The 18,972-nt window shown below is 41.7% G+C and overlaps 1 protein-coding gene across 11 annotated transcripts in view; it reads right to left on the reverse strand.

The window, feature by feature from the left end:
* LOC138749973 (cytosolic carboxypeptidase 4) overlaps positions 1 to 18,972 on the reverse strand; it is a 257,666-nt gene that overhangs the window by 182,087 nt on the left and 56,607 nt on the right. For 8 of the 11 annotated variants that reach the window (XR_011348981.1, XM_069912088.1, XM_069912087.1 and 5 more), the window contains 3 exons: positions 14,522 to 14,572; positions 13,060 to 13,191; positions 9,601 to 9,694 (listed from right to left, as the gene is read on the reverse strand). Coding sequence is in view for 10 of the 11 variants with exons in the window: in XM_069912088.1 (XP_069768189.1) it covers positions 9,601 to 9,694; positions 13,060 to 13,191; positions 14,522 to 14,572 (277 nt within the window). In the remaining variant the exon portion in view is untranslated. The remainder of the gene's footprint in view (positions 1 to 9,600; positions 9,695 to 13,059; positions 13,192 to 14,521; positions 14,573 to 18,972) is intronic. The other 3 variants (XM_069912092.1, XM_069912085.1, XM_069912086.1) reach the window with 1 other exon arrangement.

The following is an 18,972-nucleotide window of genomic DNA, read 5'->3' on the forward strand; positions in this document are numbered from 1 at the left end:
AGCACCTCACTGCCGGTGGGAAAAAGCTGCTCCTCAGCCTGGTGGTGCTGGCTCTGATCCTCCTGGATCTCTTCCCCAACAAGAGCAGCTGAACGATGCCGTGTGTGGAGCTATTTTTGAGGATCCTTCCATAGATGAATGGGTAAGGATCAAACATGATTAGGGCACATTAGACAAAACGTGATAGTCCTCACCAGTTAAATAATAAAGGAAACGTTGAGAAAAATTGAATGGTGGGCAAAAGAGTCCTTTCTGGTAATTTACTAAGAGCCTGCTCCGTTGGTGGTAAGTCCTACCAATAAGGAAAGCAAACTTTGATCAACAATTGAGCCATGTTTATGCTGTGCAGCTACAGGGCCAGGCTGAGAGCTCAGAAAGTGTGATAGGGTGGAACTATAGATCATTGCAGCATGGAAACAAGCCTTTCAGCCCATCTAGTCCTTGCCAAACTGTTATTCTGCCTAGTCCCATTGACATGCGTCCAAACCATAGCCATCCATTCATGTACCTATCAAATTTTTTTTAAATGTCAAAATCGAAGTTGCATTTACCACTTCAGCTGGCAATTTATTCCTCATTCTCACCAGACTCTGCATAAAGAAATTCCCCCTAAACATTTCACCTTTCAAACTTAACCCATGTCTTCTAGATCTTGTGTCACCTAACCTGAGAGAATGGGCCCCCAGGCCTATTATTTATGGTCCATTCCATTCAGTGAGTTGCCCACAGCCTACAGGACTAACATCAAGGAAGCACCCTGTCACCTCTGGGACATACTGGACCTCCCACCCACATCATGTGTCACCAGGTAGCTTGTTCTGCTGTCCAGCTCAGTGGATAATACTTGAGGCAGTTCATTCCTTGACAGTATTATCGCTCAACCAGCCTGCAGCTTTTGGCATGGTTGATCAGGCCATCTTCATCAATATCTCTGCACCATTCTGCAGTAAGGTGGTTCTGCGTTCAAATACATTAAAACCCCTCGTATCTAGCACCTACGGAGATTGGAAGATGACAGATAAGCGAGTTTTCCAGTTGCATGAATGGAGAACTAACAGCAAGGTGCATCAGTTTTAAACTTCTGTATTTTTTACCCATTTATTTTCTGCAATCTTTTTGCCAGTGGTTTGAATTCAGGACAAGGATTTTTACCTTTTTACCTTTTTCATTCCTTTTTACCCATTCTATTTTTGCAGATAGCCATAGAATCATAGACGCTACCCTCATCTCCTCCACTGACCATGACATTAACCACCGCTGCTCCTATTTTCCCTTTAGCAAAATGCTGAGTAAGTTTCCATGCATGCTCTGACGACCCATAACATGAGCTCACAAGCATGTCCCCTCATCTCTCCATCCTTCTATGGGTTATAGAATATGGAACTCTCGGCTTCTGTTCACTGAATATGGGAACTCTATTTTACGTGAGTTGGTCTAAAGCCATGGCACGAGTGTACACAACAGCAGAGGAGTTACCCATGGTGTCCTGGCCAAGATTCATCCCTTACAGAAGTGCATAGGGATGAACAGCTATGTTTCCATTACAACAATCATTATACTTCGAAATCATCCCTGTGTCTGTGAAGTATAGTACTTTGGAATTCCTAGTAAGAACATAAGAAATACAAGCAGGAGCCTGCTCCACCATTGAATGAGGCTGATCTGATGATAGGCTCATCTATACCTATCTGCTTTATCCCCATATCTCTTAACTCCCTTAATATGTAAAAATCTATCCAACCTTGTCTTAAATTTACTGAGGTGGCTTCATTGCTTAAAAGGGCAGCATATTCCATAGATTCACTACCCTCTTGGAAATGCAGTTCCTGCTCCTCTCTGTCCTAAATCTATTACCCTGAATCTTGAGGCTATGTCTCCTTGTTCTGGTCTCCCCCACCAATGGTATTTCATGATTGGATCACAGTCCGAGGTTGTGAACAGTGTGGTGGATAGGCAAGCTGTTCTTTATTTTGGCTCCACCTGAACGTCACCTTCTGGCATTAACCTTTTACCAGGCCCATTCAGAAGATGCAGATGGATCACCTCTGAAGGTGCAGCGAATCAATGGCCAAACCCAGCTCATCAGGACCAGTTTCTGCACACATCCCTTGCCCGAACCCAGACTTCTGCATCAGGGAGCAGAATGGGACAAAAGCTCCGGCAATTGAATTGTGATTTATTGCAAATCCTGGCCCATGGGTTCAAATGAACATCCGTGACCAATTCGTCACAGGCAGACAGCATGAAGCATTTCTAATGCAACTGCTTGGGTTTCAGTTAATGTCAGCAAACTCCAGCATCAGCTTCCAGGATCAAATTGCTTTGCCATTTGAGCTCGTCAGCAACCACTTCATGTAAGAGGTCCAGACCTAAAGTAACCAATGGTTTACTTATAGGTCAGCCGCTGCACTTTATTTATAGGGCAGAAGCAGTTTGTTCACAAGTGTCTTCTTGCCTGAATGAGTTTATATTTACAGAACATTACTTAATACTGATTATTAAAATTGTAGTATGTCAAAGCAGATTGTGAACAATTACTGACATTTTGCTCAAGCCTGAAATATTGGTTAGGTATTTTTGCCATATTAATTATACTGTTTGTGTTTTTAACTTCAATCACAGTGTCTGCAAACTTCTGTCTTTTGAATAGGGAGGTCACGTGATGTGGAGAAGGTAGGAGGCAGGATCCCAGAGCTCCTGAAACAGAAAGAAAATTAACAGAAGAAAAACTTTAAAGAAACTTCTAGAATACACCCAAGGGATGTGGGAACACATCAGGAATGCAAGAATGCAACCACAAAAAATCCACAGCCAAGAATGGTAAGGAAAAAGCTCTGAAATCGAAGACCAGAGCTGAGAAGCCTTGTGGCAAGGAAAATGGCAGGGCCACATCGAGGCCCACTGAAGAAACCACCACTTCAAAAGAACAGCCCGCCCAGCAGAAGGACTCCATTCTGGGAGAGGTTGTAGCTCCAGATGGCAGAAGGAACCCCCTGTCTGGAGATGGAGGGAAAGAGAGAGGTTTGGAACCACTTTCCCACCTCCCTCCCTCCCCCACCACAGGAGCGATGGATTGAGCACCCTTGTAGTGCGGGCGATCCCTGGGGCAGTCTCGACAGGTGCAGAGGTCGCAAGTCAGAGGGGCAGAAAGCAGCGGAAACCAGCTCAAGGTGGCACGTGAAGAGGTCAGGAAGTGCAGGCACCAGTCCTGGCCCCAAGAAAGGCAGTGTGGCTTCCCTGGGCTCCGGTCGAGTTGAGGGGAGCCAGAGAGCATCGGGTCTGGGGTGGAGACAGGATCTGGTGGCAGAGCCAGCTCCAGGTTGCAGGCAGCAGCAGGTGAGGTCGGTTCACGCACCATCAGGTCGGCTGAGGAGACGAGCCCCAGCAGTGGGTCCAACACTGGGTCCACAGAAGAGGAGAGCGACGGCAGTGTAAGTGAGGAGGCTGGGACTGGTGCTGAGGTCCAAAGCAACATTGGAGGTGGAAGAGGGAGCCCACGAGGAGTTTCAGGCTGCCAGGGGAGAGAATTAAAGAGGAACTGCACACAGGGAGGCTTAGAGCCTTCCCTCCACATGGAGGATAACTCAATGGAAAAAAGTGCTGAAGACATGGGAAAAATAATTAGATAAAATGCAGGGGGCCCTTTCAGCATTAATGGGAAGGGTAGCAGAGGTTGAAGAAAGAGTGGGGGAATCCAAAGACATTATAACTAGCATGGGGAAGAAAATAGGCACCGTCATGAAAGAAGGAGACCGGGTATGGGGGAAATCGAATGACCTCGAAAATTAGAGAAGGCAGAATAATATTAAGGTAGTGGGATGAAAAGAGGGAACTGAAGGGCAAAACCCTGTACATTTTTTCCACTCTTGGGGAGAGAGTGTATCTAGAGAGGGCGCACAGGCCCCTCCATCCCAGAACCTGGCCCTGGGCAAAGACCGGACTCTGTCCTGATAAAACTACTGCTATACCAGGATAGAGAAGAAATTTTGAGGGCAGCAGCAGTTGAGACTTAAAAGAGAGGGAGCCCATGGAAAGAGGGGAATAAAGCATTTTTTTTACCCCGCTATCAGAGCACCACTCTTAAAAGCCAGAAAGCCATCAGAATCGGCAAAAAGATTGATTAAGCAGAAGGCTCATGAGTATGTGCTAAGAAACCCGGCAACCCTTAAAGTGGTGCTTCTGGGGGCGGTGGTGGGGGGAAGGGGGAATTTATTACTGACCCGGAAAGAGCACAACAAATGGTGGAAGATTTACCCACGCTAATGGATAAAAGGAAGAACCAAGGTCGAAGCAGGAACTAACCCACAAAATATATGGAATATATGGGCTTATTGTGGACAGTAATGTATTCTGGTGCTAAAGCAAGAGGAAAGTACGGAGAATGAGGAACTACAAGTGAATGTTACATTGGTAATTTTTCTTTCTGGGAATGCAAGAAACAGAGGGAGGAGAAGATGGGTGCAAACTGCATATCCTGTGGGGGGGGTGGGTGGGAATAATGTGAGAAAATGATTGCAAGGGGAGAGTAATGGGGGTCAATCAAAAGCAAAAGCATGTTTATCAATGGTGTTTATGTCCTTAACTTTTTTTTATGGTTAGTTGTTTCAATTTTTGCCTCTGTCTTTGTTCTCATCCTTGTTTCTCACTAATGAAGTATATTCCTTTAGTTTGGGTTCGTGTGTCCTCTTTTATTTCAAGGTGGCTAATTATTTTAGTCTTCTTCTGTAAAAAAGACAACTTTGCCTCGGGACCTGGCACGCCCCGATTTCCTCCCCTATCTCTGGGGGGAGGGGGGGGGTCCCGCCTCAGTCCAGCCAGGAAAAGTCAAGAAAAGAAAGGAAAATCGGCCCAATCTCTAGCCACTGGGCCAGGCCAGCCCATATGATTTATTCCCTTGTGTTGAATGCTTTAATGTCTTAAGTGTTTTTTTTGCCTTTGGTTGTCTGAGTATTAAGTTTTTGAGGTCAAGGGAATGAGGTGGGGGGGGAAGGAGTGTTAGGCTTGGACAACAGAAAATTTGAGGATAAATTGTAATTGACACAGATTTGTAAAAACTGTTGATGACGTGTGGAAACTGTTGAGTTCAATTTTGAAAACTACAAATAAAATATTTTTAAAACTTCCGTCTTTTACTCAAAGCAGAATATGAGAAGACTATGAGACTTTTTCTTGCTTTGAAATGTTCCTCTTAGTGGACCCGAAGGCTGGCAGAACTTTTCATCTCAATGTATTGAGAGAGATCCAGTAACAGCTTCTGGGTGAAATACCAGTCATTAGTGCTTTTATAAAAGTGACTCCAACTGCTGTCACTTGGATGCCAAAAATTCCAGTGAAAAAACAAGAATGTCAGTGAATACCAAGCAAAGTTAAAGGAAGGAAGGTTCACCCCACAAATATCTTAGTGCTTTTACTCAATTTTTGCAATGTCTGCTGCAAGCTGCTTTGTATTTTCTTCAGTGTAACATGTGTTTATTAAAAAACTGGGAGGAGTAACAGCAACTCCTCAGGAGTAACAAAGACTGGCTCAGTTGCCTTTTTCATTGACCAAGGAGGGGAGGAAGAAACAGATAGCAGCAGGTGACCAAGAATTAGTGAACATCTGCTCAAACTGACAAGTCTGGCACAGGCAAGTGTGGAATTCAATTTTTCTAATTCTGAATTCCAAATATTGGAACATAGCACATTACATCACAGTAAGGCCCTTCGGCCCTCAATGTTGCGACATCCTATAAATTTACACCCACTTACACGCAATTGACCTACAACTGCTAGTACATTTAGAACAGTAGGGGGGGGAACCGAAGCCTCCGGGGGAAACCTATGCAGACATGGGAGAATGTACAAATTCCTTACAGGCAGCACGGGATTCAAATCTCGGTCCTGATCACTTGCGCTGTAACAGAGTTGCACTAACCATGTTGCCCATTTATACTGTATTCCCACCAAAAATATACTAAACTCTTCCTACTTCATAACCCTCTATTTTTCAACAGTCCACGTGCCTGTCTAAGAGTCTCTTAAATGCCTCAAATGTTCCAGATTCCACCATCCCCGGCAAGGCATTCCAGGCACTCACAACTCTTTTTTCTTATACTTTATTTAAAACCACAACACATTCAAATAAAATGGATTATAAAATGGCATCCAAGTGGTATATATACCAATCCCCTCTGTGTAAAAAAAAATCTTACCCCTAATGTCTCCCCTAAACCTGCCTTCCTTCACTTTGTACAGGTGTCCACTGGTGTTTGCCATTCCTGCCCTGAAAAAAATGTGCTGACCTTATCTGTGCCTCTCATAATCTTGTAGATCTCTATTAAGTCACCTACACTCCAAAGAGAAAAGCCCTCACTCTTATTTTCCAATCCAGGCAACATCCTGGTAAATCTGCTCTGCACCCTCTCCTTAGCTTCCACATATTTCCTATAATGAGGTGAATATTTAAAATTATTTTAACAATTTGTGGTAGAGAATTATTTTATAAATGTGCATAGAGAATGTATTCCATCTGTAATCTTAGTTTATATGTCATGAAGTTAAGTTCATGAAAATAGTTGAAATAGAAACTACCTACAGTTAAATATTCACATCAGAAACACATCATTGTTTACAATCCTGTATTGACAAGAATTTACTGAGAGAAAAATACTTCCTCTAGACTCTTCCATTTAAAAAAAAAATTTAGACATACAGCACGATAACAGGCTATTTTGGCCCAAGAGTCCATGCTGTCCAATTTACACCCCATTACCCTACACCCTCGGTACATTTGAACAGTGGGAGGAAACTGGAGCCCCTGGAGAGAACATACCGAACCCCAGTCAGGTCCCAATCGCTGGTGCTGTAAAGGCATTGCACTAACCGCTATGCCAACCAGACCACTCCTCTGCCATCTTTGCTTTGCAAGTTGAAGCTTCAAATGCCCAGGCTGACTGTGAGCTAAATCAACTAAAACATAAAAAATGCACCTTTCCATCTCTTAATTGTGCCTTTTATTGCATTTCAAGAATTCAGCTGTTTTCATGTAGCCAGAGTTTGGTTTAATTCATGGTTAGAAAGTGTTGGTGGAGGCTGATACAATAAAGACATTCAAAAGATTTTTATAAAGGGCACGTAGATGCAAGAGAAGTAGAAGAATATGGGTGTGAGGGAGAGAAAAGGTAGATTGCTATGGAGTAGGGTTCCATAGCTTGCAGGCCGAAGCGCCTGTTATGCGCTGTAATGTTCTAACTTCCGTTACGGGGTACGAACATAAGTATGTTGCAGAATTTCCCAGCGGAACAGCATCCGGCTGTTTCATTTCATGCAAGAAATTGGGAGCTGGCAGGAAATTAGAAATTAAATTCTCATCTAGAATGCCATTCCTAGACAGTCATGCTACAAGTGTTGTATAGTAGTGTCAGCTCATTGGAGCCCATGGAATGTATTTGATAAGCAGAGGAGAGCTCACTGACGCCACAGTGTAGCTTGTTATATGCTACTGTTGGGGATAAAGTCTCTGCAGGGCAGCCTGATTTAAAACAAGTCATAACATGTACTTTACTGATGTGATTGCGGTGTAATGAGTTTTGAGTTTATTTTCACACAGCCAAATGCACGTACACGTTCTTCTTGCAGCCAAACAGGTTCTTTATTTAAAAAATACAACTCCACAAGGCATAAATTATTGTTATTGTTCATTTCACATTGTAAAGGAAAAATAAATTGTAAGTTAAAAATAGATTTATTTTTAGTCACCTGCCACTGAATATTTAGAATTTTAAAAACCGTTTATGATACGAAATTGAACAAAAAGAGAATAAAATTTTGAGTTAGAGATTTTGGTTTGTGGAAATCTATTGTTATTTAATAATACTTTATATTTTAAAATGACCAATTTAGGATTCAGAGGTTTGCATAAATCATCTCAGGAATTTTCATCCACTAATTTAACGCTAAAAGTAGGAAAGAAAATGGAATGGGTGACAACCTGAGTGAAATGGATTTGTAAAATCTAGATAATTGGTTAGCACTTATTGCTGCAGTTTATTATGTTCTATAGTTTCATCTCACACAGTTTCAGAAGGGGTGAGGTACTTGCTCAGAGAAATCAGCCAAATCCCGCAACTATAATGAATATAAACCAATAAATAAATTGACAAGTTAATCCTAGCAAGTTTTTGGCAATTAACATGTGAACAGCAGACCATTCAGCTGATTTGATCAGTGTGAGAGGCCTTTTTATAGTGAAAAATGAGCAAATATAAAGGTGGAGATTGTCCATTTTTACATCACTTACCTTCATGAAAGCTCCAAGGGTGGATTCAGCAGGTGAACTCTGATCTATCTAGAGGGTACACTCAGAAGGGGAGTGAGATTGATCCACCCCTCCATAAAGACAACGCCGCTAAAAGCAGCTGCAAATGGGCGGGCTGATGATGTCGTCAACCCGCGATCCAGGAGGGCGAATTTTTAAATCCCGTAGACGCACTCGGCAGTGAGAATTGCGCAGGAGATCTGCCTGAGTCCTAAGACTGCTTGAACAGATCTCCACCTGCTCTTAGCTGCTCTTTGGTCGCCATTTCGGGTAAAGGCCACTTTTCCTTCTCGGTGCGCAAGTTTGATGTCATGGCAATGGACAGTGTTACTGCACCACTCACCCCACCTCCCTTAACTCCGGAAGACAGCTCCCGATGCTGCTCAGTATGCATCAGTATGAAAGCAACACTGGATCAGCCTTATAGCCCTTCTCCATAAAAGACAAATTCACCTTTTTTTTCAATGAGCAGGCTTTAAAATGCACCATAAAAAAAGGCCTAGATGCCCTCCAATTCCCTACTTAACCACACAGTGCAATTTGCAGTAGCTCATTAACCAACTAGAACTTTTTGGAATATGGGAGGAAACCGGAGCCTGGTGGACATCCACATGGTAATAGAAGGGCAGCGGTTAGTGCAGCGGTTAGCACAACGCTGTTACAACACCAGAGACATGGGTTCGATTCCAGCACTGTCTGTAATGAGTTTGTACATTCTCCCCTTGTCAACCTGGGTTTCCTCTGGGTGCTCCGGTCTCCTCCCACCCTCCAAAATGTTTTGAGGGCTGTAGGTCAACTGGGTGTAATTAGGGCAGCACAGGTTTGTGGGCCGAAAGGCCTGTTACTGTGCTGTACGGCTGAATTTTTTAAAATTAAGTTAAAAAATTTAAGAGGCAAACTCCACCCTGTAAACACTGGAGGTCAGGATTGAACTTGGATCCTTAGGGCTTTGAGGCAGCATCAATAGAAATTGCATCACTCCGCCACAGCCATGGTACATAACAAGTAATACAAACTAATCAATATCAGTAAGCATTAAGATTTGACTGGTGGACTTTGCAATGGGGTATAAAGTAAAGATAATGAGAAATGTAAATTAAAAAAACACCTCAACTATCTTCCCTGGTAAATGATCTAACATCATGTCTGAGACTTCAGTTAATCTTCTTTACGCACGACAGAAAGATACAAATGCAAAATCATATTGATTCTATCAACATAATGTAATACCTGAAAGGAAAACTATTTTTTCTAAGCAAGAAAAGAGCTGATTATTCTCACAATGTAGAGGTCTCTCTCCTTACCTGACAGCCTTTGTGTTCCTGGTTGTGTAGGGAGATAGAAGGTTAAGCACGAATCTTGTGATTCCACTCTTGCCCAGTGCAGCACCAACTGTAACTGTAAAGACATGAAAAATATCAGTCCCACAAACAGAAATCTAGCAACTATGATAAAATCAGAAAATGCAGGAAACACTCAGCAAATTAGACAGTATCAGTGAAAAGAGAAACAGAGCTAATATTTTGAAAACTTCAACAAAAACTTTAATTTTAAATGGCAGAAATAGTGGGGATGGGACTGTTCCCTTTTTGTTACTTTCTCTAACCACCTTCAGTAAAAGTCAAGGTTCCATTATCGTCACGTGACACGACATTTAGACTGTAACATACATGAAATTCTTTCACTTTTGTCTACAGTCAAGGCAGGGAGTCGCCACCTTGTCCAGTCACTCACACAAACCTAGAGCACCTGGTGTTCTCGGGGAGTCGCCCCTGCAAGTACTGGCCAGTCCTGAGCCCGTTTAGCTTCCGAGATCAGACAATCTTAGACATATTCAGGCTATTAGGCTTCTGACACACCAACCTTTAACAAAGGCTATTTTCTCTTCCCCATCAGAGTTATTGGGCGGCATGGGTTTCATAGGCTGGAAGGGCTTTCTACTGAGCTTATTATTGAAATTAACATTTTAAAAATTAAAATATTCCTTATTTCCTATCCTTCCCTTCCATTGCAACTTCATATTAACCTGCTCCATCTCGTTCCCTGTTATAATCAACAGACTTCAACCCGAAATATTAACTCTGTTTTAATTTTAATTCAGATATACAGTATGGTAACAGGCCCTTTTGCTCCATGAGTCCGTGATGCCCAATTAATCGACAACCCCCATACATTTTGAAGGGTGGGAGGAAACCCTTACAGTCACCGAGAGAACGTACAAATTCCCTACAGACAGTGCTGGAATTGAATCCCAGCTGGTGCTGTAATAGCGTTATGCTAACCGCTAACTGGGCTGCCTTGTTTCTCTCTCCACGGATGCCACAAAACCAGCAATGCACTTGCCAAAAGGAAGAATGGGACAGCAAAAAAGAGTTTAATGGTGATTATATAGCAGTGAATAAGGGCCATAAAGATAAAATGCTCTGATTTATAGATGTTGTAATGGCACCAACTGCCGAGACCGAAACTGATTGCCCAGTCCCTGCCCTGACAAGATTTAAAGTTAACTACACTGGGGGTGAATCTGATGTCACTAAATAAATATAGTTCTGTTGTGAATGATCAATAATTTGATCATTTCTTTTTTTAGGTCATCGCCATTGATGAATGCTTCTTTTCAATGCAAGGATGCCACACATTTAATTAATCTCCCAGTTGCATTGATTGGATTTGAACCACAGAAGTATCTGAGCTGGACACATCAGCGTGGGAATGGGAGCTGCTCCTCCCAAATTGGATGGGGGTGAATGCAGCTGAGAACATCACACCAACGTCCCTCACATCTACACCACGCTGCCTCAGAAAAGCGGCCAATGTGCCAAAGGACCTGACACATATCCTGAAAAAGCTCTCTTCTCCCTTCTTTGTCGTACAGAAAGCTCAAGCATATGAAATCATGTACGAACTGAAGAGTTTCTTTTCTGCGAGAACCAGGTTACTGAATGAACTTCAAAACTTTTTTTTAAATGTAAACATTCAGAACAGCACAAATTTAGAAAACAGGCCCCACCAGTCCAAGCCTATGCCATACAAACTCCTCAATTAACCTACAACCCCCATACATTCTGAACGGTGGGAGGAAATTAGAGCATTTGGAGGAAACCCAGGCAGACACAGATAGAATGTACAAACTCCTTATAGACAGCCAAGTTGTTGGCGGTGGAACAGTACTGTGCTAACCACTTGGTAACTGTTACACTAAATGAGCCACCAGGCTACCATTGTAATGCACTATATAGTAAAACCTCTGGTATCTGGCACCAATGTGGATTGGTAAATGCCAGATAAGTGTATTTTTCGGTTGCTTGAGACTTACTCTTGCAATGTCTAACTAATGCACCTGTATAAGAATAAACAGTTTAAAAGATAAAAATACTATTCTGTACTTACAATGAACAAACTTCACTTTCATGAACATATAAAGCTTAAAGAATTTTACTTTATTTTCGGTCGCATTCTTTGAAAAGATTTAACTGTCGCTACATCTACAGGTTCCCCTCCCCTTCAGGGAGCCGCCCGAAAGAGGAACAATAAGATTACAGGTAATTAACCACCCCTCCCGCCCCCAAGTTTATATTCCCTTCTCACTGTACCAGGTAATAATGTGACAATAAACTTTGAATATAAACTGTGTGTCCTTTATTAGTAGTCTAGATCCCAGGATTGTGGACTTTTAGAAAGGGGAAAGCAGAACACAAACCAGTCTTCATCAAGGGGTCAGCAGTAGAAAAGAGTAAAGAACAAATTCCTGGTGTCAACATCCCCAAAGGTCTATCCTAGGGCCTCCATGTCATGGCAATCACAAAGAATGCTCACCAGCGGCTATACCTGTGGTGAAGGTCTGCCAAGCTGCCTGTCTCCCCTCTGGCGAGCCTTGCTGTACTAACATTGGCTGCGCATTATCTCTACTGTTAAGGACACTCCCCTTGGGTATAACTGTGTCTGCACCTATTGTCTTTCATTATTGTACCATGAGTTTCTGCTAATAAAAGCCATGATTATTGTTTAACCACATTGTCTTCATCAACTGGCACTTCAATTTTACGAGCAGAAATGGATGCAGCCCTCAAGCCAGAGCAGCTGATAATCGACCAGTCTGCCCCGAGGGCCAATCCATCAGAGTTCCTGATTTCCAAGGAAAGTCAAACATAGGTTCATGAGATGTTAGGAGTGTAAGGAGATTTGGTATGAAACCAAAGACTCTTACAAATTTATTCAGGTGTACTGTGGAGAGCATTCTGACTGGTTGCATCACTTTCTGGTATGGAGGTGCCAATGCACAAGATAGGGAGAGTTGTGAACTCGGCCAACGCCATCACTGGCATCAGTCTTCACAACATCAAGGACATCGACAAGAGATGATGTCTCAAGAAAGCAGCCTCTATCCTCAAGGACCCTCACCACCCAGGCCAAGCTCTCTTCTCACTGCTACCAATTGGAAGGAGGTAGAGGAGCGTGAAGACAAACACCCAATGGTACAAAAACAGCTCTTCCCCTCTGCCATTAAGATTTCTGAATGGACAATGAACCACAGACACCACCTCTGTTCTTTTGCACTAATTTATCTTTTAATGTAATTTACACCAATTTTTATGCACCTGTAATGCACAGTAATGCTACCGCAAAACAACATATTGCATGACGCGTACATGACAATGAATTCTGATTCTAACCACTAACTTTACAATTAACACTAATCATTGCCAACAACCTTCCGGTCTCTTATAAAATCATGAGACGATTTCAACTTCAATGCCACTTACCACTAGAAGCACAGACTTTTATGGCCCACAAGCAAGGAGTGACATAGTTGGCTTGTGGTAGACTGCACTTCATTAAGTTCAAGATTTCATTTAAAGCACCAACTTCTTGAGCCTTCTGTCCAACCTTCTTATCTGCAACAAAATATCCATTTTATTGAATTATAACCCGCATTTCAGTGTCAAGAAATCATGTTTGCATTTGCTATTGAAACTAGTGGGAGCGTTTCGTGTGTGCCCATGTTCATGCTCTCTGCTTCTCCTGCACCTTCAGTTGAGTGGAAGAAAGCATTTTAGTTCACTGAGGTTGTGAGGTTTTTCTCCACATTCCCACTCACTTCCCATTTATCTTAAAGCTCTTCAAACAATACATTTTTAAGAACCCAAGGGGCAGAAACAGCAAAAGGACATTGTCTCTTATTATTCAGATCTCTTCAATATCTCACTTCAGCAGGACGTAGAACCCATCTGTTTCAAACATACCAGTGCCCAAGAAGAGTGCAGCAACCTGTCTTAAGGACTATCGACCAGCAACACTTGCTTCAACAGTGTTTTGAAAGGCTGGTGTAAAAGCACATCAACTCCTGTTTGAGTAGCAACATGGATACATTCCAGTTCACCAGGTCTACGGCGGATGGCATTTCTTTTCTTTTTCAATGTTTTTATTAATCATGTGATAGGTAAACAATACATGAGGAAAATAGGAGAACATAATCACAAAGAAAAAAAACTCATTAATGACATCATAGATATAACATATTGCATTATATCACAATTAACAAAAATGTTCTCATTCCCTCAAACTGAAATCTTCAAAAAAAGAAAAATGTTATTATATAAAACCCCACCTCATCTAAGAAAAGAAAAAGAATGGGCAGCCTATCCTGAGAATTTATTAATAAAAATTAATTGTCTTCACCAACAAAGAGAAAAGAAATAAAATTAAATATAGTCCAGAAGGGAAAATAATTATACTAAGTCATGTGGAAATAATTTATAAAAGGTTGCCAAGTCTCTTCAAATTTAACATAAGAATCAAATGTACGACTCCTAATTTTCTCTAAAACTTAAACATGACATAATTTGAGAGAGCTATTGAGTCAAAGAAGGTGGATTAGAATCTTTCCATTTAAATAAGATAGTTCCGCTAGCTAACAATGTAGAAAAGACCTGATGTGTGGAAGTGGTAACTTGCCCCACTTCTGGAACTATAATTCCAAAAATAGCAGTTTGTGGGTTAGGTTGCTGAAGAAGTCTTAAAAATATCTATCCAACATAGGCATGGCCAAGCATACGAGTTAGAGGAGCCACTTCTGATTTACATCTATCACAAATAGGACTAACGTTAGAAAAATTACAGGGCAATTTGTCTTTCAACATTTGAGCCCAATATACCACGTTAAACTGAATCAAAGAATGATAAGCACATATTGAAGAGCTATTAATCAATCCAAAAATCTTTTACCATGATTCCTTGGATGCCATCTCACTGACTCTACACAAAGCCCTAGAACACCTGGAGAGCAAAGATGTATTTATTAGGATGCTCTTTATCAATGACATTTCAGCATTTAACACCATCATTCCTTCAAAACCGATTAGCAAACTCCAAGACCTGGGACTCAACATCCCACTGTGTAATTGGATCATGGATTTCCTCACCTCCAGACCACACTCAGTGAAGAATGGTAAGAACCTCTCCTCCACAATCTCCATCTGTACCAGAGCACCACCTACAAATTTCTCAATGATACCATAGTAGTGGGTTTTTTTAAATAAAGAAAAGTGATGAGTCAGCGTACAGGAGGGAAACTGGAAAGTTGGCTGAATGATGCACCAACAACAACCTTCACTCAATGTCACCAAAACAAAAGAACTGATTGTTGACTGGGAAGGGAAAGCCAGAGGTATACAATAAGTGACCATTGAGGGATCAGAGGTGGAGAAGGTGAGCAAATTTAAGTTCTTGGGAGTCACTATCTCAGAGAATCTTTCCTGGACTTAACACACTAATGCATAATGAAGAAATTACATCAGCGCCTCTACCTCCTCAGGAGTTTCCAGAGGCAAATTTCTACAGAGGTGCGATAGAAAGTGTGCTGACGAGCTGCATCATGGTCTAGTATTGGGCCATCAATACCCCTGAGTGTAAAGCCTTCAAAAAGGTAGTGGACACAGCCCAGGATATTACAGGCAAACCCCCCCCCCCTCACTATTGAGAACATCTACAGGGAACAGTGCTGTCAGAGAGCAGCGGCAATCATCAAGGATCCACACTGCTCAGCACCTGCTCTGTTTTCGCTGCTACCATCAGGAAAGAGATATAGGTACCACAAGATGCACACAACCAGGTTCAGGATCAGCTGCTCCCCCTCCACCATCAGACTCCTCAACAACAAACTCAATCAGAGACTCATTTAAGGACTCTCACTTGTGTGCTTTATTGATTTTTAAAAATTTTCTCTGTATATGGAAGGTTAGTTAAGAAGGTGCAGTCTTTAGGTATAAATTTTTAGGTATAAATTTTAAGATAGTCAAATGGATTGAACATTGGCTGAAAGGGAGAGGCCAGAGAGTGGTAGTGGATAATTGTCTGTCAGGTTGGAGGCCGGTGACCAGTGGTGTGCCTCAAGGATCTGTATTGGGCCCAATGTTGTTCGTTATATACATTAATGATCTAGATGATGGGGTGGTGAATTGGATTAGTAAATATGCAGACGATACTAAGATAGGTGGAATAGTGGATAATGAAGAAGGTTTTCAAGGATTGCAGAGGGATTTGGGCTGCTTAGAAAAGTGGGCTGAAAAATGGCAGATGGAATTTAATGCTGATAAGTGTGAGGTGCTTCATTTTGGTAAGAAGAATCAGAATAGGACATATGTGGTAAATGGGAGAGCATTGAGGAATACAGAAGAGCAGAAAGATTAGTATGCTGGCCTTTATCAATCATTGCATGGAATATAGGAGTTGGGAGGTGATGTTGAGATTGTATAAGACGTTGGTGCGGCCTAATTTGGAGTTCTGTGTGCAGTTCTGGTCACCTAATTATAGGAAGGATATAAACAGAGTGGAGAGAGTGCAGAGAAGGTTTACCAGAATGTTACCTGGGTTTAAGCATCTAGAGTATAGGGAGAGATTGGACAGATTAGGTCTTTATTCTTTGGAGCGTAGAAGGTTGAGAGGGGATTTGATAGAAGTATTTAAGATTATGAAAGGGATAGACAGAATGGATGTGGATAGACTATTTCCATTAAGAGGAGGAAATATTAAAACAAGAGGACATGAGTTAAGAATTAAGGGGCAGAGGTTTAGAGGTAACATGAGGGGGAACTTCTTTACTCAGAGAATGGTAGCCGTGTGGAATGATCTTCCGGGAGAAATAGTGGCGGCGGAGTCAATTGTATTATTTAAGAAAAGGTTGGACAGGTATATGGATGAGAAGAAGATGGAGGGTTATGGGCATTGTGCAGGGAGGTGGGACTAGAAAGGGGTGTTTGGTTCGGTGCGGACTAGAAGGGCCTAATGGCCTGTTTCCGTGCTGTAATTGTTATGTTATGTTATGTTACCCACGATTGCATAGTCAGTTTGTTTACTTTGGTTATCTGTTTACTGTTCTTTATATGTTTACATGTGTACATTGTGTAATTTTATTTTTGCTCTACCAATAAGTAGTAATTCTGCCTTGCTCACAGAAAAAAGAATCCCAGGATTGTATGTAATGTCATGTATGTACTCTGACAATAAATCTGAAATCTAATCTGTCCTACCCTGCTCCACTATTCATTAAGATTACAGATGATTCTCCCTCAGTGACACTTTCCTGCACTAATCTCATATACTTTAATTCCTTCTCTTTTATACCCTAAAATGTGTGTAATGATCCATAGAACCACAGAACATGACAGCACAGAAAGGTCCTTAAGCCCTTCTAGTCTGTGTAATTTTTCTGCCTAGTCCCATTGACCTGAACCCAGTCCATACCCCTCCACACTCCTCCAATCCATGTACCTGTCCAAATTCTTCTTAAAGGAACCTGAATTCACCATATTCCACACTCCCACCACTTCTCTGAGTTCCCTCTCATGTCCCCTCTAAACTTTTCCCCTTTCACCCTTAACCCTTTCCCTTTGTTTTGTATCTCACCTATCCTCAGTGGAAAAGCCTACCTACAATTACTCTATCTGCATCACACATAATTTTAAATACCTCGATGACCTGTTCCAAATTCCCATAAATTGTAACCATAGCCCAATTAGCATCACATGATCAATATCACATTAACTACTGTTCCATTGTTCTGCTAAGTAAAAAAAGCAAATATTTTGTTTTCTACTATAATGTCATCCCAACCCAGCCCCATTGACACTGGCCTGAGTTGAAAGTCCTCCGTTGACTCTTCCAGTTCAATTGTGGTACTATTATGACATCTGGCGGCCTCAAGCAGCCAGAAAACAAAACGAAGAAAATAAACGTTAAAAATATGAAAACTTGAGAGGAGTCACGTGATGGAGTAGTGGCCGGACGGTGAACTCCAGCCCTCTCCAGAAAAGTCGGGAAAAACAAGAAAAAACACAAAGGCACAGAAATAAAAGTTACAGAAAAGTGAGTATAAAGGTGGAAAGAAGATGGCGACAAAAAAAGAAAAGTCGAAAGCAACGGTAAGAAGAGAGGAAGAGAAGACAAAGGAGGAAAAAGGTGAAGGCCTTACCTGTCCGAAGAGGCCCGCTGCGGAGAGAGAAACCCGCTCCCTCAGGTCGGTAAATAATGGACTACAAAAATGGCTCGCAGAGCCGAGTAAAAGTGCGCAACCGCGCATGCGCGAAATTTCGCGCATGCGCGATGCGAATGAATAAAAACACACCGACGGGAGGGGGGACCAGCTGGGGAGTCGATCTCCACAGCCGGCAACGACAGCTGCAGAACACCTGCAGCAAGAAGAGACCACAGAAGACAACAGAAACAAGAAAGAAGAGGAGGAAAGGGCAACAAAGAAACAACAGATGGCCAACCCAGAGGAAGAAGAAGAGGAAGAGTATGGTGAAATAGAAGAAGAAAAGAGAGGCAAGGTAAAGGATATACTTGCTCTTATTAGAGGATACATGGAATCATTTAAAGAATGGCAAACACAGGAATTTAAGGATTTAAGAAAAAGAATAAACAACACAGAAGAGAAAATAAATAAAATGGAGATGACCTTAACAGAAATGGGAAAGAAAATGGACAAGATGGAAGAGCGGGCAGTAGCAGCAGAAATGGAGGTAGAAGACTTAAAAAAGAAATTGGAGGAATCTAATAAAAAAACTAAAGAGACACAAGAACTACTAGCTCAAAAAATAGATACAATGGAAAACCATAACAGAAGAAATAACATAAAGATAGTGGGCCTTAAGGAAGATGAAGAAGGCAAGAATATGAGGGAGTTTATAAAAGAGTGGATCCCTAAGACCCTAGGATGTCCAGAACTACAGCAAGAAATGGAAATAGAAAGGGCACATAGAGTATTGGCCTCTAAACCACAACCACAACAAAAACCAAGATCTATTGTAGTAAAATTCCTAAGATATACTACAAGAGAAAAGGTACTGGAGAAGACAATGGAAAAAGTAAGAGAGGGCAACAAACCACTGGAGTATAAAGGGCAAAAAATCTTCATTTATCCAGATATAAGTTTTGAACTCCTAAAGAAGAGAAAAGAGTTCAATACAGCAAAGGCGATTTTATGGAAGAAAGGGTATAAATTTATACTAAAGCATCCAGCGGTATTGAAAATATTTATTCCAGGACAACAAAACAGACTATTCTCGGATCCAGAAGAAGCACGAAAATTTGCAGAACAATTACAAAAATAGACTGAGGGAGGAAGACGGGTAATGAGAGTTAAGATGATCACAATTGATATGTATGTGGGTAAAGAC

Source organism: Narcine bancroftii, chromosome 14, assembly GCF_036971445.1.
Source record: "Narcine bancroftii isolate sNarBan1 chromosome 14, sNarBan1.hap1, whole genome shotgun sequence".
Taxonomy (NCBI): Eukaryota; Metazoa; Chordata; class Chondrichthyes; order Torpediniformes; family Narcinidae; genus Narcine; species Narcine bancroftii.